Here is a 22,712-nt window from a genome sequence, read left to right on the forward strand (position 1 = left end):
TGGTTCCCTGCTTCCACGGCAATGCTGAGAATAGCTTGCTTGCAGCCGAAGCCATTAAAGCAGGATGTGGAGCAGAGGTGGCCAAACTATGTGTCTCCAGATGCTGGCAGGGGCTCATGGGCATTGTAGTCCATGGACATCTGGAGAGCCACAATTCCGGCCCCCCATAGAGGGGAAAGGCCTGGGAGCATCAAGTAAATATGCAGAAGATGCACCCTCCCACCCTCGGGTCCCCATCATATTGCTGTGCCAAATTGGGGGGGAGGGGCCGCACCAGCACCATCCCTCCCCTCCCCTGCGTCGCACCGCTGCGTGCTTCAGGCTGGAATGGCCGAATGCTCTCAAAGGCCTTCTCTGGTGGCCCACAAGCTGTGATTTTTCTATCTGTGATTTTTTCCCCCTATCTGGAGATGCCAGGGACTGAGCCTGGGACCTTCTGTATGCAAGCAGGGGCTCCCCAACGCCGTAGAGGAAGCAGATTTTTCCATTTTATCTTTCTTACCGACATCACACCGGGGAGGGGGGAAAAAAACACACTATTTGAACGCCAAATTTACATATATATATTTGTACAAAGAACCAACCGTAGCAGCGATGAAGTATAATATTCAAAACGAGTTAATGTTTCTATTTCATATATATTTCACATAAAACGGCTTAGTTAACTGCTTTGCATAAATAAGACACAGACACAACACAGTGAGAAAGTGCGACTTCTCATCGCCCGTCCTTTTGGGACTCCCAACGTAACTTTCTGCATGATTTCCCATGCTTTGGTTACTGGATGTTCCCATCTAGCAATTTTCTGAGCCGTGCAATCCTAAGAAGAGCTACATCTTTTGAAGATCATTTTTGCTGCCGTTTGTGCACTAACCATCACTCACCTGTACCAGATTCAAATCGGTAGCTGTGTAGGTCTGAAGTAGCACAATAAAATCAGAGTCCAGTAGCACCTTTAAGACCAACAAAGATTGATTCAAATCTTTGTTGGTCTTAAAGGTGCCCCTGGACTCTGATTTCACGCGTATCAATAAAACTTTGTTCAACAAAAGGGCTTAACAAAATTTGCTTCCAGGCCATTCACTGAACTGTGCTCTTCTGAAGGTTGAGCATCTCCAGCCCAGAAAGAACTGGGAAGCACTAACTTTGCACACACCGAATGCTTATGAACAGAATGAAATTTTTGCCGGCATCCTATGTCTTTCAGCATCTGACCCCTTGATTTTTCCATTCTAGTATTTGGATCCAATCCTACCTCGATTTATATACATAGGAGCACTCCACGGGATGAAATGCGCTTTCAAAAAATAAACCTTTTCATTTCAGGTGAGGTACAGGAAGTACTTTTCTCAAAATAAATAAAATAAAGGCAGCTGCTTGGCCAGTGACATTTTTTATAGGCCTTGATTTTTAAAAGTGCCTTACTGCTGATATTGATATTTACAGAGAATTCAGGAGGGTACTTTGCTAGGTGGATCACCCTGTGTTAAAACATGATGCATTTTCATCTGTTCAACCTCCAGGTGTATTCCCTAATTGAGACGCCTCAATAGAGTTTACAGGTTTTGAGAACCAAGCATACTTTCTGGCACAGTTGTGCCTTACAGGGACACTTATATCTTGATGGCCACCAAAAGACAGCCTTTGAATGCCTCTCAGAAAGGCGTGCGGAGCAAAATCTTGCTGAAACCAAATTCCATGAGCAAATGCAGCAAAATGGGGATGTCTCTTCTCTGCTTGCCTGGCCCCAGATGTGGCTTGACCTGGAATGCCAATAACTATCATTTACTCTGCCACAGCTAGGACTGTCATGATTCAGCATATTCCACTCAGCTGACATCAATGGTGGCATCAGATCTGCACCAAGTCAACGGATATAGCGAGAGATTTCAAAACAAAGAAACCCCCAGTCACAGTGGCTCACGCAATGCTCATTGCAACTCTGGGACACTGAGACCCACCTAGCTGCAAAGATGGACCATTCTTAAATCACGTCAACAGCAGGCCACGCCAAGGGCGGAAGACAGAATTGTGGCCTGCGGAAAGGTGTTCCTGAGAGCCGCTGAGTGTTTCAAACTTAGACACTGTCAGGCAGAGACAGGATTGTGGCTACGCCAAATTTCCTACTGGGAGTAATGGGCAAACTGTAACCCGCCATGAGCCAGCACAGCCAAGAGCGACAGGATATAAACTGAATGAATGAATGAATGAATGAATGAATGAATGAATGAATGAATGAATGAATGAATGAATGAATGACAAGGCTGCTAAGTGGCTTCAGTCTTCCAATATTCCTCCTGAGCTCAGGATTCCATTCTGAAGGGGGAAGAAAAATTCAAAAACTCTTTGTCAAATTGCACAAGGGGTTGAACGTGGCCAGCTGTTCTTGAAAGCCAAAATAAACCAACAACAACTGAAAATCCACTGCAGGTGAGGAAGGCACCTGAACACCCACCAGGGCAGTCAGAACAAATCTGAACACAGTGGGAGGGGGGGCCTATTAATGTATCGGCCCTTCCAAGCAGGAAATAATATTATTCGTTCTCCTTACAGTCTCTTTGGTACAAAATACAAAACCCAACTTGAGTTCAGTAAAATGCAGTCGTGCTGCTTCGGAGGATCACTGCGCACCTGATATAACATTTAACAAAAAGGTATTGATGAAATCAGCAGTTCAGGATATGGACCCAAAAGATCTCCGCAAACACCTTTTCACCCTTGAAAGTTCTTTTGTCGCCGGAGGCTGGAGCTACCGCTGCAGAGAAGCTAACGGTGGGGAAGCTACTGAACTGCCTGGACCCCAAAGAGCTGCATCAAACACGTCGGGCGTCGTGCCGATCAAACCATCATTCTGAGGAGTTTCTCCTTTCAAGAAGTCATCTTCTTCTTCGCTTTGGCACTGCAAAGGAGATGCAAAAATGTCAGAATGGAAAGGACGCCTGACAAACACAAAGCGCAAAGCCATAGGAACTTTTTGAAAGGGGAAATGGGAACGCTGGGCGACATCTGAAAGGTGCCTTGCAGAATTAAGGCCGTAAATCTCATGCTAGAATGCTGCAATAAAGAACTGCTTCAGAATCTATACTGGTGATGCTATCACGGTTCTTATACCCCAGGGTTAGAAGAGGAACGTTGGCCACTTATGGGTGACTCTTATGGCCCGGAATTCTGCACCACAATTTGAATTGTCCGGGGAAGAAAACACAAAGCAGAGACATTTTTCAGGATTGCACAGAGAAGCACAAAGGATGTCTGCGTTTTGAGAACCAGATGGAGATGACTTCCTACCTCATCAACGGTGCTGGCAACCTCCATCTCCTCAGCATTCTGTTCTTCCCAAAACTGATACAAAGGAGTAATTATATTCTTTGATCTGCAAAGCACACAGCGATACAAGTATGAGAGAGGGGAGAAAATGGAGGGAAATGCACCTTTTCCCTTGAATTGCCTTCCCAAGTTTTAAGCAAAAATGACACAATTTTTAAAAATCTAGACAACATCTGTATAATTAGAGTCAATAACAACGCTTAGGCTGTTGCTTAGGCATTGTAAAGCCATTTCTCAAAGGAATGAGGACATCCAGAACTGTTGATGGAGCCTTATGCCCCCCCCCCACCTCCCCAAAATCCAGGTGGAAGCAAACATGAACCTTCCAATTTTTATGTTCACAAATTGTTACTTTATCCGCCTCGGCCTAAAGTTCATGGTTCGACAAACAGCTAAACAGGAACCATTTTTCATATAGGCTAAGATATTTCGCAGAGGCCCTGAAACATGCTGCCTGCCGTCTGAAAGACGGAGAAGGCCATTTCTGTAGCAGCAGCCAAACTACGTCACTGTCCATATTGCTCTGGAGGCACCAAGCGTTTTCCAAGGAATTCTAAGATGTCTTGACTGACTTCTTGATAGGCAGTCTATTGCAGCCTCCCTCTTACAAGACGATGTTTCCTTCCTGCCCTAACCACAAAGTCAGGCCTAAGAGAGTCTTCTGCCGGCGTTATTTTTTGATCTTGGGTTATTTCCAGTCCTTCGGTCCTAGTACCACGGCAGCGTTCCATTTTTTAGACATATTTTCTGTCAATTTGTTTTCATGTTTTGTAATATGCTGGGCTGCAAACAGAGCTAATAAATCATAGTAATGAATAATCATGGCTGCCTAGTGGTTGGTCTTTCTTTCACGGAGTGATTTTTTGCTTGCGTTTTGCTTCAGCCTTGACAATTTAAATGGGAAGAGCAGACTAGTTCCCAAAGCAATGATAATTGGGTGAAATGAGCACCCAGTTTGCTGGGGGGTAAACGGTAATGACTGGGGAAGGCACTGGCAAACCACCCCGTATTGAGTCTGCCAAGAAAACGCTGGAGGGCATCACCCCAAGGGGCAGACATGACCCGGTGCTGGCACAGGGGATACCTTGACCTTTAACTGAAACTTAGTGTGTTGCATTTTTGCAATGACCGAGCCGATTGCTTTGGGAAAGGGATACCTTTTGAGAATGTAAGGGTCGAAAGGGAAAAAGCTGTCCAGGGGATTGGTGCAGGTCTCGACAGAGTCACCCCCACCGCTGCTCCGCACGACCGGCAAAACCTGCCTCCGATTCCGCTCAATGATTGTGTCGCAGAATGCAATCTGGTACTTCCTGGAAGAAAGCAAGAAAGGCCAGTTTCACTTCCGTTGTAATAAAGAGGAAAACAGACCAGAAAGGAATGGAATTAAACCGTCGATCAAGGCCTAGTCCAAGTTTGCAAGGAGCGGGGGGGTTATAAAGGTATCAAGACAAACAGACATTTTAAAAAACCTACCCAGAGCAGGAAACCAGCCAGAGAAGCAGCTGGGCCCTTGGATTATTTTTATATTTTTATTTCTAGGGTAGAGCCTCTTGTGGCGCAGAGTGGTAAGGCAGCCGTCTGAAAGCTTTGCCCATGAGGCTGGGGATTCGATCCCAGCAGCCGGCTCAAGGTTGACTCAGCCTTCCTTCCGAGGTTGGTAAAATGAGTACCCAGCTTGCTTGCTGGGGGGTAAATGGTAATGACTGGGGAAGGCACTGGCAAACCACCCCGTATTGAGTCTGCCATGAAAACGCTGGAGGGCTTCACCCTGAGGGTCAGACATGACTCGGTGCTTGCACAGGGGATACCTTTACCTTTACCTTTATTTCTAGGGTGGGGGGACATGAAACAGATCCATCAACATTTCAACCCAGGCCGATATTGTTTAATTTATTCCTAACTGAACTGGACCTAGGGATGAGCAGCACTGCGGCCAAGTTTGGAGATGACACAAAACTGGTGGCGGAAACGAAGGCTGGCTGAGAAAGAGCTGCAAGGTCTCCACGAACTGGGTTCGTGGCAACACTGTGGCACATGAAGTTCAATGTTGGGAAGGGTAAGGGGGCGCATACTGGGACAAAAAGACCCCAACTTTGGGCCATGAGCGTGAACCTTCTTTTCTTTCTCCACAGTTTCCTCCTGTTCAAAGCCAGCCTCCCACACAAGCAGTTATTCCATAACAAGAGGACTGTACATAATTCCGGAAAATCCAAGACACTGACCTGTTAATAGCAGCAAAGAAGTTCACAACAGAGGGCAGACAGACCTTCAGGGGGTTTAAGTGGCACATGACAATGCGCTCAAAATTTAAGCTCTGCAGGAAGGCCAAACCTGCAAAACAACACAAAGAATGAGTATACTGTGGGCACGGCAACAATAGGCGTTAGGGCTGTTCTGAACCTTGAAGGAGATGACGGATTGTTATTAAAGCAGATCTCTGGCGGGCAAGCATGCATTGTGTGTGCCTCTAAACACATCTGCTGCTTTTATCCATGTGCTGGCATGTGCTCGTCTGCAATTTCTACAGCAGGATGGGTGGGTTCAAAACCTTCTCCATGCAATGTGCTCTACTGACAGATGTGTGCCCACTTGCACACATGTGATCCTTTGGAAACAACACCAATGAATGACTGAAGAAGCAAGGCTTACATCAATATTTTCCAAAAACTCTATTGAAATTGCATGCGATTACAAATGGAACTCACATGTTATTCTCTGAACAAGCATATCCCCAGAGATGGTGGCCATAACACTGCATGGAGAAAGTAATGCCTAAACTGGCCTTCCAGTTCAACAAATGAAGGCTGGTTTTCACACTGGAGCTGTCACATAAGGCAGTGGTCCCCAACCTTTTTATCACCAGGGACTGGTCAATGCTTGACAATTTTACTGAGGCCCAGGGGTGGGGGAGGGAGTCTTTTGCTGAGGGACCTTGCCGCCTGAGCCCCTGCTCCATTTGCTTTCCCACCGGCACCCCTGACTACCCACTGCTCACTGGGGGGTGCTGGCAGCAGCAGCTGAGCAGTGCCATGCCGAGGGGGAGCCCCAGCCATGGTGGCCACTGGAGAGCACCAAAGGCGAGCCGGCAGCAGAGTGGCAGGGCAGCCCCCGTGGCAGCAGCCAGGGAGGAGGACGAGGAGGAGCCGCGGCCCGGTACTGACTGATCCACGGACCGGTCCCGGTCCCCGGACCTGGGGTTGGGGACCACTGACATAAGGGATAAGACTCGATAAAGTCACTGCTTCCCTGGACCGTCCCTACCAGGGTGAGAGACTCTCCAAAGAATCTCATTTCAAGCACCTAACCATGCTGCTGTGTAAAGCAGGACCAAGATTTCTCACAAGGAGCACCTGGGAACTCAACACCGAGTTCTACCAACAAATGAGCTCTACCAACATGTTCTGCTTTGACGTTGAGTGCAGGGCCACCTTGAAGGTTGATGGACTTGCTTTGGCATAAGCCCCCCTCCCCCCAAACAACAACTTGTTTAATCAAATGCATCTTCTTTTCTGATGGTTTCCGTGAACTGTCACTACCGCTGATGCTTGAGAAGTCTAGGATTGCCTCCAGGGCAGACTTTCAGAGGTGCCACCCCCTCCACCCACACACACACACAAACAGACCTGCCCACCCACAAATGGGCTCTGGTCTCCAGATTTTTATCATATATGACATCAGTGGTTCTCAGCCTGGGGGTTGGGACCCCTTTGGCGGCCGAACGAGCCTTTTACAGGGGTTTCAGCAGGGTGAGCCGCTTGGTGGAGGGGGCGCACCAACACAGTTGCCGCTCCTCCTGAAGGCGCCCGCCAATTCATATCCAATCATGAACCATGGATCTTCACCCCATTGGTCAGTTTCGGTTTAATTTCTGTGCATCGAATAATTGCATCATTTTATGGCTGGGCGTCACCACGACGGGAGGAACGGTGTTAAAGGGGAGGTTGAGAACCATTACATCATGAAGCCTTTGGGAACAAAAGCCCATTTGGAAGGAGTGCTGCAAGCCCACGGCATTCGACAGGACACAAAACCAAAGGAATGAATAAAGAGGCGCATGACACGGAAACTTAATCCCATGGCTGATATGACTGATGTTTAAACCGCCACTGGACACCGGCGGTGCTTTTGCTGCAGCGCACCAGCATGGCTGCCCTGCTGGGAATTCCCTCCACGTTGTATCGCACTCACCTTCCTTGAGGTTTCCATCCAGAATCTGCTTGTGGCGAAATACGACCACGTAGAACACAGCCTGGCATGCAGCGTAGAAGGGGCCGTGCAGAGCGATGTCACAAAAGGCCTTGGGTCCAGTGCCCTGGTTGTCGATGTACTTGTGGAGCCAGTTGACCACTAGCTCCAGGCAAGCTTTCACGGTACTGTGGCGGGGAAAAGAAATAATCAGTGTTCATGAGGATGGAATACAGTAGCGATCCCCAACCTGTGGGCTGCGGACCACATGTGGTCCATCGACTAATTGGAGGTGGGCCCCGAAGGACGCCTTCTCTCCTCCCCCCCCGGCCCTTTACTTCATCCCCCCCGGCCCTTTACAACACACTTTGGGTGTCCTTGTCTCCCATCACTCCCGGATGGGACTATCTCGTTGCAGAGAAACAAGCTCAGGGTTCCCATTGATTTGTCATTGTCATGAGTTAAAATTCCCATGAAAATAAAGTGTTCCTTATGTTCCTTGTTGTGGCGTGTCTGTCTCTTATTCTGAAGGGATGTTTAAACATTACCATAGCGATCAGAGAGCGTTAGGCCAGTGGTTGAGAGTAGAGGAGTAAACTACCTCCCCCCCCAACCGGGCCTCAGTAAAATTGACAAGCGTTGAGTGGTCCCCGGTGATAAAAAGCTTGGGGACCACTGGTTTATAGAATCACCGAACTGGAAGAGGCCAGAGGCCAACTACTTCAACCCCCTGCTCGATACATGTGCCTAAAGCGTCCACAATAAACATCTGTCCTGCCGCTGCTTCAATTCAGCCAGTGAGGGGGAGCTCAACACCTTCTCTGGCAACCTGATTCCACGGCTGAACTACTCTATGAAAATTTGCCCCCTGATATCTAGCTGATCGTGTCGGTTTTGTTTGTAAGCCTCCACGCATCCTCCAACACGCTCCCCAAAACCCCTCCGCTGCACCAGGCCAAGGACTCTGGCAGACTACTCACACAAGAGGGATGAATTTCGCTCGTGCCAAAAAGCTGCCAAGGTAGTTCCCAGCAGCCTGCCTGATCACTGCGGGGCTGTTGGGATTCTGAAGCTTCTTCCAAAGGTGCTCCACAAAGGCTTCGGCGATCCCCTGGTAAGAGACGGTGTTTATGTAACATTATTGGTCATTTTTTTACACTGCTGTCCTTACCGGTGTATTGTATTGTTTGTACTTTGCACGTCGCTTTAAGGCCTGTAGAGAAGGGGCATTTCCCAGGCCACTCACCAAGCGTGGCTTGATTCACCGGCTCAGCTCCCACAGCATGTTTGGGCTAGCTATAGGTGAGAATTCGAACCAGTGTTCAAACCCTGGCGTTTCACGGAACCCTGGTTGAGAGAGAATTCAAACCAGCGCTTGAATTCTTTCTCGACCAGGGTTTTGTGAAGCGCCAGGGTTTCTTGACGGCCCTGGGTTTCCCGATTGCGTGGGAATCAATGAATTCTTAAAATATTTTTAAAAATGGGTTAAACATTTATCAGGTGATATGATCATATGTAAGAGCCTCTTGTGGTGCAGTGGTAAGGCAGCAGTCATGCAGTCTGAAAGCTCTGCCCATGAGGCTGGGAGTTCAATCCCAGCAGCCGGCTCAAGGTTGACTCAGCCTTCCATCCTTCCGGTAAAATGAGTACCCAGCTTGCTGGGGGGTAAACGGTAATGACTGGGGAAGGGAATGGCAAACCACCCCGTATTGAGTCTGCCATGAAAACGCTGGAGGGCCTCACCCCAAGGGTCACATGACCTGGTGCTGGCACAGGGGATACCTTTACCTATGATCATATGTGGTCAATGTTGACCCCCAACTCTCAGAATGGCCAATGATGGGCCTGGAAGGGGGGGGGAGGGGGAGAGGCCCCGGGTGGGCATGTGCACAGCTATGCTTCCCAACCATATTCTGCACAATTATGCCACTACTAGGGTATCCTGAAGCAGGTTTAAGGGTTTCTAAACAGTAAAAAAGTTGAGAAAGGCCGTTCTATACAATCTGAGAAGCCACAATTTGGAGACACTTGTCTACCCCCCCTTTCCCTTCTATGCAGCACTCCCGTCTCTAGATGCCGCACCCACCAGAGAAATATCTCTCTCCAGACGGCAGCTTGCACAAAAATATGATTTGCAGTGCACTCCAAACCATGGTTCCTGATTCCAGTTTACCAAGCCAACAACGATGCATAGCTTGTCCACTGAGATCTCACACCAAACCTTAACCATGATCTGGTATGACATCTTACTCAAACGCCAGTTGCAAAAAATCACAACGGTGTTGTGTTCCAAATGGTAGGGAAAGGGGGAGAGGGGGGGGAGACTGCATACATCTCCATGGCCACATGCTAAAACGTCCAGGTGACAAGTAAAAGGAAGCCTGTGATCTAACCATACACACCAGTTTGAAGCTCGAGAGGTAGAACATGATGTACTGGATGTGACAGGAGCCATGGGTAGGCAAAATGAGTTTGTCGAAGATCAGAACGAGATCTCGATACAAGTCCTTCATTCTCCCAGTGTCGAGCGTGCCTGTGAACGACAAGAGGAACTCGTGACCCTGCTGCAGTGCTGAGAGAGAGAGAGCACACATCTTCAAGAGAAACTATTTCCTGTATTCTCGACTGGTTCTGCTACGCAAGAGTAAGAACAGATACCGTGACAGCAAGAAAGATGCATCTTCTTCCCTATCAAGCTACCAACGACAGGCCATGCGTCAATATGCTCATGGGGGCCTTAAACTATTTCCTTCCTTCCTTTCATATGGAAGATAATTTTCTGTCGTGTTGGGATGTTTAAAAATCTTTTAATAGGTATTTTAGTGGGATTAAGACTACTGTTACCCGCCGCGAGCCTTTTAGGGAGTGGTGGGAAATAAATATAATTTATTTCTCATACTTTATCATACTTCTAATAATGATGATGATGATGATGATGATGATGATGATGATGATAATAATAATATCTTGTCTTTCTTCCCGATGTGACCCAAAGCAGCTCACCGCCTTATTCATTTCCGTTTTATCCTCACAACCATCCAATTCAGTTAGGTTAATCTGAGAGCGTGAGAACGACCCAAAATCACCTGCCAAACATTTGCGGTAGAAGCGGGGATGTGCACCTGGGTCTCCCAAATCATAGCCTGGCTCCCGTTTCCCCTGATCTATGCGGAACTGGCAACTTGGACAACAGCTGAAAGAGACGTCAGTATTCGGTAGGAGTATTTTCCACTGCCTTCTACACTAACTCCACTGCACAGCTTGGCCACTGCTCCTCCCCACGTTGGTTTAGTAATTTCTACAAGCTGAACCCATGATTCTCAAAGAAACCCAGAGTGGGGAAAACCCCAGTGGATTACGAGATCTTCTTCAGAGGCCCTTCTTTTGTATCTGAAGGCTGGCATAAGTTTCTCTGCAGTGCGCTCCCCCCCCCCCCCCACAATCTTTGAAATTTCCCTTGGTGTAGTGGTTAGGAGCGCTGATTTCTACTCCAGTGAGCTGGTTTAGAATCCTCACTCCCCCACATGCAGCCAGCTGGGTGACCTTGGGCTTGCCACGGCACTGAGAAAGCTGTTCTGACCGAGCAGGAATCTCAGGGCTCTCTCAGCCTCACCCACCCCACAGGGTGTCTGTTGTGGGGAGAGGAAAGGGAAGGCGACTGTAAGCCGCTCTGAGACTCCTTCGGGTAGGGAAAAGCGGCATATAAGAACCAACTCTTCTTCTTCTTCTCCCCCAGGAGAGCTGTGTAAATACTTTCTTTACTATTTTTTAGCCGCAGCCTAGGCCATTCTCTTTTTCTGAGCGTTTAAATCTGTTTTCAGGTCTGGAAAGTATTAATTACCGTGTCCTTTTTACCAAGATATGATTTTAATTAATGTGTTCACAAACCTCTTTGAGGGCTAATTTTGTTTTAAAGAACGGGAAATCTATAGACAAACCCCACACTGACAGTGAGCACTCGGTAGGTATGGTGGCAGAGGCAGAAAATTCAAGCCGGAAGTCAAGAACCGCATTACCATTTGCATGGCAGCCGTCCTTAATATAGGAAAACAAGATGATCATCAGGATATCCAGCCGCTCTGCAGCTGGATGAGCCATCATGTCATCCTCTTCGTTCTCCTCGTCTTCATCCTATTAAAATACAATGCTGGGGACATGAATGCTAATACTTCAAGACATTGCCCATGAGCCCATTCGTTCCCGGCTTCATACAAATACAATTTTGACTGTCTTCATGGGGATGATGCTCAGAGTGGCATGTAGGCTTGACTTCAGCACCTAATCCAGTTTTGTTTTTTAATCCCACCCTTCCCCCAAACCAATGAACCCAAGTCTCATTCATGTAACTCAGACAGTTCCCGCAGGGCCTGCAAAATGGAGCTCCTCCACTCAAGCCTCCAGTTGAGGTCAACAAAGCAACACCAGAAAGCAACCATCAACTGGGACCCTCCCCTTACTACCACCCGCTGTGCGCAACAGAGATAACACAGGGCAACTAGTGAGCAGACACCCATTAGCCAAGGTCACACCCACAGTACCAAGGTCACACCCACAGTTAAGTAGTTTTTTTTCCTGTGTTGTACCAGCACTCCTACTGTAAACCACAAGGGTGGGTGGTATAGAAAGGTAGAGATTTTTTTAAAAAAATATATGCAAAACCACATGATTTTGGCTCAACCCAGCCATTGCTTCTGACTTTGCCAAGCAAATTACCATGTCGAAGAGTCCTTCCTCGCAGGCTTCCTTGCGGTCGGCAGCTTCAGCGGCTTCAATGTCTCTTCTTGGGGCACTCACCTGTTACAAACGGCAGGGCATGGAGTATTTCTAAAGATGCGTTCGGTGAACACCCGTACAGACCTCATTTTAGCTTGGGTTAAACACATCATGAGCCTCTTGTGGCGCAGAGTGGTAAGGCAGCAGACATGCAGTCTGAAGCTGTCTGCCCATGAGGCTGGGAGTTCGATTCCAGAAGCCGGCTCAAGGTTGACTCAGCCTTCCATCCTTCCGAGGTCGGTCAAATGAGGACCCAGCTTGCTGCTGGGGGGTAAACGGTAATGACTGGGGAAGGCACTGGCAAACCACCCCGTATTGAGTCTGCCATGGAAACGCTAGAGGGCGTCACCCCAAGGGTCAGACATGACCTGGTGCTTGCACAGGGGATACCTTTACCTTTACCTTTATACTTACATCAATCTTTAACAACCTTTCAGTCACGAGCTCCAAAATGTCATGCCTCAGCCCTGGGATGTAGCTGCTAATCCGAAGCACGTTGTGTACGTAGCATTGCTGTAATACAAACATCATTTTGAGGATAAGGAAGGGCGGCTTCCTGGCAAGGGGCAGGGGAACCCCTGAGACCCTGGAAACCAACAAAGATCCAAGTATCAACGTTGGTGGTTTCACTGATCCTGATTCAAGAGGCAGCCCAAAGCGCTGTAGAAACGCCTGCTGAAATTACAGCAGGAGCTCACAATGTCTTCATTAGCCTCTCCTGTGATGTCGGGACTGTAAGGGCCGACCAGCACAGAGTTCCTCTGACACAACCAAAGTGTTGGTGGTGGCAATACGTAAGCTTTGGAGAGAGATGGGTTTAGGTTATATAATGCAAAGGAAGAAACGAGGCCATAGGCCCGCTGTTTGGGGAAGACGGAGAAACTATGATAGAGGAGAGGAAGAAAACAGGAAGGCTCAGTACCTATTTTGCCATCCTGCTCTCCATCTTTGACTGAGTGACGGGCTTATTAGATCGTGGAAACTCAATGGATGTTGTTTACCTGGATTTCAGTAAGGTTTCTGAAAGGGTTCCCCATGATGTTCTGATGGGTAAACTAGAGGACAGTAGATTGGATTTTAGGATGGTTAGGGGGGTAGGGAACTGGCTAGAAGACTGCACCCCCAAGAGTGGTGGTGAATGGTATTTCATCAGATTGGAGGGAGGGAGGGAGGTGCCAAAGGGCTTGGTACTGGGCATGCTACTTTTCAACATTTTTATCAGGAATCTGGACGGGAGGATAGAGGGACTCCCCATTAAATTTCTGGATGACACCAAGTTAGGAGGAGTAGCGAACACCCCGGAAGATAGAGTTCAACAAGATCTGAACATGCTGGAAAAGTGGACCTATGAGAACAAGATGCAATTCATAAGGAGAAGTGCAGAGTTCTACATCTGGGTCACAAAAATGAGAAGCATGCAAGCTGGATGGGAGATACACTCCTGGGTAGCAGTTTGTGTGAATGAGATCTTGGGGTACTTGTGGACTGTTAGCTAAATATGAGCAGACACAGTGATGCGGCAGTAAAGGAGACAAATGCAGCCTTGGGCTGGATCAACAGAGGCATCACAACAAGGAAGCCATGGCTCTCAACTTGCAAGACCGGAGCAAGGCTGATAATGAACATCACAGGACAGTTTGGAGGTCACTAATTCACAGGATTACCATGTTGGAAGCAACCTGACAGCACTCAACACACCCAACATGCAAAAGACAAAAACGGAGAGAGAGAGGCCCTCTAAATCTCGGGAAGTATTTAGGAGGAATTGCAAACTGCTTGATTTGCTGGGATGGGGTGTAGCTGCAGGTATTCGTAGGAGGAGGAGGAGGATGGTTATTTGGGGTCTTATTTTATTCTGCGTGCTTAAAATTGCGATCTGTAGCCACCTGAGCTACAAAGGAAGGAGAGAGGTAAATATTTGAATAAGCCAACAAAAGAAACAAGAAGGTATAATCGCCTTACCAGAGTCCTTTCTGATTTGCTAATGAAGGGGAAATTTTCAGTGAGCACCGGCATAAGAAACTGGGGTGTCCTGCAATACAAATAACAATAACATACAAACAATTAATAATAATAATAAATAATAATAACGAATGGGAACGGAGTGCCTGTCTACGCTGTAAACAAAGAAAGGTTACCCTTTTAAATAGCAGAGCTGCTTGAAGGCTTTCTAAAAAGCCTTGCTGCTCTAAATGCTGTACGATTCATTTCACTTTCTGGGCAGGGAGAAAGCAAACACAACAGGCAAACAAAAAGCTAACACAACAAGCCATGTAGAACTGAAGGAACTTACAAGGGGACGTATCTGGCAATCGTTTGCAACGCTCTGTGACATGTGTTAAAAGACCTGGTAATAGCTGCAAGAAATGGGGGGGAAAAAAGAGAGAATTGTCACAACAATCCAGGCAGATTTCTCCTCTCGTTTCTCAAGACAGATGGCTTCGCTTGCTACTCCGGTCCTAATATTGTCATCTGATGTCCCTGAACTGCCACCAGACAGAAACAACGTTCAAAGAGTCGACTGGTGATCCCAGGTCCCAAGCCTGAGCACATTCTGTGTTTGGCCAAAAAGGTTTCCAAGTCGCTGAACAGATTTCTACCAACAGCAAAAAGGATGTCCTTCAAAAGCCTGAGGAAACATGTAGATTATATATTGGCCCACATGCTTCAGCACTATTTTTATGAGTTCTAAAAAGATCATTGCCACCACTTGCTGCCTGGGAATCTTTAAACTGGAGATGGTGGGACCTAAACGTGGGGCCCTCTACCTACCCAACCCCAATGGGGTTTACCATGAAATCCACGTGGTTGAGTGGACAGTAAACCTTTCACGGATATTAAAGAGAAGTACAATTCACACCTATGAGCCTCTTGTGGCGCAGAGTGGTAAGGCAGCAGACATGCAGTCTGAAGCTCTGCACATAAGGCTGGGAGTTCAATCCCAGCAGCCGGCTCAAGGTCGACTCAGCCTTCCATCCTTCCGAGGTCGGTCAAATGAGGATCCAGCTTGCTGGGGGGTAAATGGTAATGACTGGGGAAGGCACTGGCAAACCACCCTGTATTGAGTCTGCCATGAAAACGCTGGAGGGCGTCACCCCAAGGGTCAGACATGACTCGGTGCTTGCACAGGGGATATCTTGACCTTTACTTTACAATTCACACTTATTCCTCCATCCGAAATACACTGAAGCACTACTCTTCGGAGGCTTTGCGGAACTAGTTTCAGTGTATTAAATAGGAAATAATATTCTCTACAGGCAAAACTATTCCGCGAGCACCGAATTCCGCAACAGCACTCACTTTCGCCGTCGTCATCGGAATCAGAGATGTCCACATCGCCCTCCCGTACGGTGATTCGAGCTGGCAAGAAACAGGATTCTGTTTAAATGCGCCGCTTAAAACGACAGCCACGGGGCCGGACGGGATTTAAGATACGAGGCACTACCTAAAACGTCATCGGCCAAATCCCGCTGCATTCCAGACTGCAGACAATGAACGACACGTTCAACGCATTTTCTGGCCACCTTTTAAGGAAACGCTCTCGGCGTTCTAACAAGACACAAATTTAAATTCATCACAGAGGTGGAGAGAGGACGGTCACCCGGTTGAGACTTGAGAACCACTAAGTGCTTTGAGGATTGGAGTCCCATTCTAAGTCAGCTGCCCTAGCAAACACTGGCAGGGGCTCATGGGAATTGTAGTCCATGGACATCTGGAGGACCACAGGTTGACTACCCCTGCCCTAGCAGACAGCCAAATGGGATACTGGCAGTCTTCGAGCAAAGGTTGGATGCACACTTTTCTTGGATGCTTGAGCAGCGGGTTGGACTAGATGGCCTGTATGGCCCCTTCCAACTCTATGATTCTATGATTCTATGACTAGATGGCCTGCCTGGCCCCTTCCAACTCTATGATTCTATGACTAGATGGCCTGTCTGGCCCCTTCCAACTCTATGATTCTATGATTCTAAGACTAGATGGCCTGTATGGCCCCTTCCAACTCTATGATTCTACGATTCTTCTATGGTTCTATGATTTAGGAACCTGGAACCATTTTTGCAGCTGTTTGGACACCAGTTCTTTTTGCATGCTGAGGGTCCAGAAAGAGGAGTATTAAGAGAGAGCATAATCCAAAGTAGGAAGGACTATTTTACTAATTAATTAATTGTATTTCAATACTGCCCTCCTGTAAGGCTGGCTGCTGGCTTTTAAAAGGTTCGATGAGGATGATGTCATCTGTTTAGTCGTGTCCGACTAAAGTCTTCGCCATGCGCCCCTGTCTCTGACTGCTTCTCAAAAGATTTTGCATGTTCCAGTTATCTTCATAAGAACTGCACTCCATTCCGACCTAACCCACTCTTCTCCCAAGGAGCTCAGGGTAGCTGACATCGATGGGCGTTATTTTTCCCTTTCCCACAACAACCCTGCTAAGAAGCCTCACTGATCAACAAATAAAAAAAAAGCAACCTGCACACCTTCTTCAGTTACAATAACCACCAGGGGGAGGGGACTGCTCACCGGGAATAAAGTGCGAAACGATCATAGCAAGACACGGCCGGAGGTAGATGGTCTGTGCTGACACCAAGTTGCTCAGGAAAGTCAAGTACTCCTCCTCCACGGCTTGGCTTCTTCGGAGCCAAGGTACTTTCTGCAGGGTGGTAGATACGAGCAAGGAGAACGTGGACTGGGTGGATGGCATAGAAAGGACCCACTAGGGTATCGCCCACAGGCAGTGCATGCTTACCAATAAGATTCTGACTAGCTGTTCAAACTCCTTGGTCAGGATTCCGACAGAAGACCGGAACTCACGTAGCCAATTAACAATCTGGTCATCCTGAAAATAAAGAAGCAATTGCTTTTTTTTTACAAAGCTGAATGTTAATTTAAAAAATTAAAAATAAGCCATTCAGTCTCCCTATGTGTATTCTTTAAAGACTTGTATGTGTCTTTAAATAAATCGTCTCTCTGCAGGGGGAGAGGAAAAGCGCTTCACAAAACCTGCCTATGCCCCCGAAAGAGCTCTACGCTCCGCCACCCCCAACCGGCTGATGGTCCCTGGCCCTAAAGAAGTCCACCTGGCCTCGACCAGGGACAGAGCCTTCTCTGTCCCGGCCCCCACCTGGCGGAACGGGCTCCCCAATGAGATCAGGGCCCTGACGGAGCTAAAGCAGTTCTGCAGGGCTGCAAAAGGGAGCTGTTCCACCAGGCATTTGGCCAGGCACAATCAACCAACAACATCAGCAGGGCCCCTGCTTCCCTCTCCCCCCCCCCCCGGAAATCCACCAAGACTCCTGGACCTGTTGTATTATTATTAATGTTGTACAGTTACTTTGTTATTATCAGTCAATAATATTAACGCTATAATTAATTATATGTAATGTTTCATGTACAGTTTCTTCAGTTCCATGTAAACCGCCCTGAGCCTTCGGGGAGGCCGGTATATAACTGCGAAAAACACATAAATAAATAAACTCTACAAATTATCCTTAATTGTGATCACAACCCCAATACAATGACATTAAAAAAAAATCACACCCACAAGGGAGGATAATTAAGACAATGTTGCTTAAAACATTTTCTAAAACACATAGCTATATTTTTTAAAGTACAGCTAATCTATTTAAAAAGTTCTTAAATGTTTTAACGCTCATTGCAACTATGGGGAGTTTATATTTACTGGACGACTGGTCTATTGTGACAGCCAGTGTGGTGTCGTGGTTAGAGGGCTGGACTATGATCTGGCACACCCAGGTTCAAATCCCCACTCTGCCATGAAAAGTTCCTGGGTGACCTTGAGTCAGCCACACACCCACAACCTAGTCCACCACAGTGTTCTTGTGAGGGTAAAGTAGAGGAGCGGAGAACAACGTTAGCTACCAGCTACAGGATGCTGGTTGGGCAGAAAGGCAGACTCAGAAGATCTTTTACTGCTATATAGAAAGGCAGAGTATCCATAAAGGGAAATAACAATAAAACATTACCAAATGATGATAGAATGGTGTCAAAAAATTTCTCCCCAGGTTGGTTTTTCATAAAAGGCAACTTAATGTATGATAAGTAACCCTCTCTACCTACTAAGATCCACAAACACAATGCTTTTGATAAAATAGGCACATTACTGAATCTTCCTTCCAAAAGGCAGTGGGCAGACAATGAAAACAAAGGATGAAAAAGATTTCTTTGAGAGAAGTATGAGTAACAGCCATGACATCTCTGTAAGCAACACTGAATACAACAGACATGAGAAAGAAAAGTTAAACTGATAACACGATACGCCCCTAAAAGTTCAATTCCTCCTTCAAACAGCTATTCCGCTCTATCAGGAAAGAAGGCCATTTCTAAAGATGCAATTCATAAGCAGAGTCTGCTGATAAGAGAGGTTAAAAACACTAAAAGTTTTTTTTTTTTAAGAAATGTACAGAAAACCTATGGTGGATATTCAATTTTTTAATTTTCTCTTTCAGGAGCAAGCATATTGAAAATGCCTTACTTTTATGTTTGGATCCAACAGCTGATCCTTCAATAAATCAAAATCAGTTTTCTCTCCCTAAGAGAGGGAAATGAGAACATTAAGGTGTATTCTGGTCATCCATGCCTAAAAAAGCAACTCAGTCAAAAGGCACTATTGAAACAAGACAGTGATTTTAGAAAACTGCTCTAATTTCCAGCTAAGAATCTCTTGCAGCGTACGTAGTAAATTTGCTAATGTAGCACAGCAAAATATGTTTTTATTCAGTGACTCTAATTATTATTTCACTTCAAACAGGACACATCACTAAACATGAAGCAAGGAAAATAAATATCAGAGAAGTTGATCTCTTGGGAATGCACTTCCTGAAGTTAAACTCAATACTTTATGCTTTTGTCTATAAATTAGCAGTTATCGTATCACATCCCTTCTCCAAGTTACGCGAGGCCAATATACAAGAACTAGGGGCCAAGCCCATTGCATTCAGGAATACAACAGGTCCTAGATTGGGGGGGGGGAGTGGAGTGGAAGAACTCTGCAGATGGCCTCTCCCACCCCCCAGGCAGCTGTTGGGGAATTCACCAGCATGGGCAGCTCTCATGCAGCAGGGATCTGCAGCCTCTGAGGGAAGTGGAAGGAGGGAATGGTCAGGGGTAGGGAATGGGAGGAAACTGGCTGGCCACTGGACAGACAGGCAAGCCGATTGGAGGAGGAGGCACTCAGGGGCAGGACAGCCACCCTGAGTGGGTGTTTAGCGCTGAGTGGCACTTAAGCCACGAGACCAGCTCCTCCTCCAAGCCCTTTCCAGAACAGATGGGATCACTTTTGATCTCCCGCACCTGAAGAAGTGAGCTACGATTCATACACACTCATTCGTAAATGCTGTTAGTCTTTCAGATGCCATGAACATTTCTGTTTTATTTTGCTAGGATGGACTCACATCCCCTCCCCCTCCGATAACCATGTACAAAACGCAGGTGACAATGCACCGCGATCATTACCATTTGGTATTTGACCAAAACCTCTGTCAGGGTACCCCCAAAGCGAACTGTTTTCCTTGGCGACGAACGTCCTAATTCACTTGTGGCCAACATGACTGAAGCTCTAAAATGGCAAAAGAAAACACAGCACAATTAAAACAACACATTATTTTAGAACATTTCTGGTTTTGCCGGCTGCTATGTGAAAGTCAAACAGAACCACTCTGCCACCACCAAACCCTTGTAGTCAGAAGAACTAAGGAATTGGGGTTAGGTGGAGCAGTTGAAAAATATAACGCTTGGTGCCCCAAACCAACACAATCTATCCAATCAGCTTCTACTTCTCATACAAGATTTCAGAGAGGCCAACATACAGAGTTTCATTACAAAACGAGAAACCCACGTTTACTACTCAATTTTACATAACTAACAAAAGCAGAAAACATGCGGGGTGTCAAGAAAAGCAATACACGTATACAGTAATAGAACATAAGACAAGACCCATGGGAATAGACCAATGGCCCATCTAGTCCAACAACTGGTTCACATGGGGGCTGCCCTTAAAGACCAGCAAAAAGGAGGCTAATTCTAATTAAACCAGTAACCATTAGTGCAGATACTGAATGGAGCCCCTTACAAACACTCACCTGCACTGAGCAGGGGGTTGGACTAGATGGCCTGTCTGGCCCCTTCCAACTCTATGACACTGCGCTGCCTACCAAGTTTGACTACTGCTAAGAATTACCTACTCTGACTGGCAGCAGTTCTCAAGGATCTAAGACAGGCTTCCTCAATCAGGGTTTCATAAATCCCTGGCGTTCCTTGACAGCTGTGGAAGGCTTTCCTGAATGGGTGCAAATTTGGTAAGTTTTTATACATTTGTCAAATTGGTTAAACATTTAACGGGTGACATGACCATATATTGTCATGTTCAGCCCCCTTCTCAAAATATCCAATGACGGAGTGGGTGGGAAGGGGAGGGGTGCTGGGAGGACATGTCCACAGCTATGCTTCTCAACCACAGACAGTGACCATGCCACTTCTGGGGCTTCTCAAAACCTAAAGAATGTCCAGAAAGAAAAAAAGGACATTTCTAACACCACAGCTTTGCACTTCAACTCCGCCTTCCAAAACATGGATTCTGCTGGTGGACACGTCCTAGGTCAAGGGGTCCGTTTTGCTTCTCCTGGCTCCCTAGAACTGAAATATCTTTCCTGCTGTCGGCTTGGTGCAATCGTTTCCTTAACTCAGGGGTAGTCAAACTGCGGCCCTCCAGATGTCCATGGACATCTGGAGGGCCGCAGTTTGACTACCCCTGCTGGAACCTAGATGTCTGCAAACCCAGCTACCTGGGTGTTAGGAAACCACTGTTGCTTATATCTTGGACCTCATAACGCTCCATGCAAACCAGAACCCAGAACCCTATGGGAGGGTGGTATAAAATTCGAATAACTAAATGCACACACACATACGCTTATGTATGAAGAATATATAATTATCTCCTCTACATCAGGGGTAGTCAAACTGCAGATGTGCGTGGACTACAATTCCCATGAGCCCCTGCCAGCGTCTGCTCTATATCAGAGGTAGTCTGCTCTATGTCAGAGGTAGTCAAGCTGTGGCCCTCCAGATGTCCGTGGACTACAATTCCCATGAGCCCCTGCCAGCATTCGCTGGCAGGGGCTCATGGGAACTGTAGTCCACGGACATCTGGAGGGCTGCAGTTTGACTCCCCCTGCTCTATATCACCCATTCTCTCTATAACACCCACAATAATGTCCCCTTAAGGATAAAACCGAGGCTCCCACCGGCTTCTCCTTCCAGCCAGCCACGCCGCCGCCTCCTCTCCCTTCCTCGCGCCGGGTCCGAACCGCACGCGCCGCCACCGCGCCGCGACCCGGAAGGAGAATGACACCCCCCCGCGGAGGACGCGCGCTTCCGGCTCCCCGCTGAGCACGTGCCAAGCCCGGCGACGGGGAGCGAGAAGGGAAGCGCCGTGGCGCGCGTGCGCGTTCCGGGGTTTTTTTGCTTCCGAACGGCCCCGTCGGCGAGGTTAAAAGCGCGGCTCGGTGGCTTCCGTTGCAGGGGCTGTTTGGGCGGCACTTTTAATTTTGCTTATTTATTTTAATTAATTATTTTTAATTTTGCTTGTTTATTTTAATTATTTTTAATTTTGCTTATTTATTTTAATTTATTTATTTTAATTTTGCTTATTTATTTTAATTTATTTATTATAATTTTGCTTATTTATTTATTTATTTTAATTTATTTATTTTAATTTCGCTTATTTATTTTAATGTTGCTTATTTATTTTAATTAATTAATTTAATCTATTTATTTTAATTTCGCTTATTTATTTATTTTAATTAATTAATTTACTTTAATTATTTTAATTTCGCTTATTTATTTATTTAATTAATTTATTTTAGTTTTGCTTATTTATTCTTCCCCGGGGAAGAGTTATAGTGACCTCGGATTGGGGTGTTTCAATTGGTCTTCATAAAGATTATTTTACTACACTTTTGGACTCCCCCCCCCCCCAATGAGCCCGTGTGCTTATTTACATTTGGTTTTTACTGCAGGTTCTTTTACAAAACTTAATGTTACCCTTTTGCTATTATAGCCCGTTCTGTGTGCCACCATGGGGGATCAGTGAGTAAGCGAATGCTTGGCCAGCTTTAATGTACCATCGAGTCACAGGCCGATTTCTCCCACCCTGCAGCGTTTTCGAAGCAAGAGATTTAAGAGCTGGTTTGCCATCGTCTTCCTTTGTGCAGAGCATACTTTTTCAACCTTTTGACCATGGAGGAAACCCTGAAATAATTTTTCAGACCGTGAGGACCCCTGGAAGTGATTGTCAGCTGGCCAAACAGCTCTACTGCACCCCAAGAAGTGATATCATTACCCACACCCTTACCCCACGCACACCTTTACTACAGCCATGTTTGTTTTCCTCCCTGAAGACAAGATACAAGTTT

The 22,712-nt window shown here is 46.8% G+C and overlaps 1 protein-coding gene across 3 annotated transcripts; it reads right to left on the minus strand.

The window, feature by feature from the left end:
- Window positions 1-539: 539 nt before the first annotated feature.
- Window positions 540-22,712, minus strand: RRN3 (RNA polymerase I transcription factor RRN3). Of its 3 annotated transcripts, XR_013227191.1 has the most exons (19): window positions 21,543-21,649; window positions 19,756-19,858; window positions 18,776-18,832; window positions 17,030-17,119; window positions 16,804-16,933; window positions 15,586-15,645; window positions 14,579-14,642; window positions 14,248-14,317; window positions 12,700-12,798; window positions 12,226-12,306; window positions 11,529-11,643; window positions 9,915-10,045; window positions 8,493-8,623; window positions 7,516-7,700; window positions 5,550-5,658; window positions 4,485-4,637; window positions 3,289-3,373; window positions 2,669-2,899; window positions 540-2,585 (listed from the first exon to the last, which is right to left on the minus strand). XR_013227191.1 is itself a non-coding variant. In XM_077316371.1 (18 exons), exons 2-18 carry the CDS (start codon window positions 19,846-19,848, stop codon window positions 2,750-2,752), a joined length of 1,803 nt encoding a protein of 600 aa, XP_077172486.1. In that variant the 5' UTR covers window positions 19,849-19,858; window positions 22,663-22,712; the 3' UTR covers window positions 540-2,749. The 3 variants fall into 3 exon arrangements, 2 of the variants coding, with proteins under 2 accessions (XP_077172486.1, XP_077172485.1); XM_077316371.1 differs by lacking the exon at window positions 21,543-21,649 and adding an exon at window positions 22,663-22,712 and having other exon boundaries at window positions 540-2,899; XM_077316370.1 differs by having other exon boundaries at window positions 540-2,899.

Source organism: Paroedura picta, chromosome 17, assembly GCF_049243985.1.
Source record: "Paroedura picta isolate Pp20150507F chromosome 17, Ppicta_v3.0, whole genome shotgun sequence".
In the NCBI taxonomy this organism is placed as follows: Eukaryota; Metazoa; Chordata; class Lepidosauria; order Squamata; family Gekkonidae; genus Paroedura; species Paroedura picta.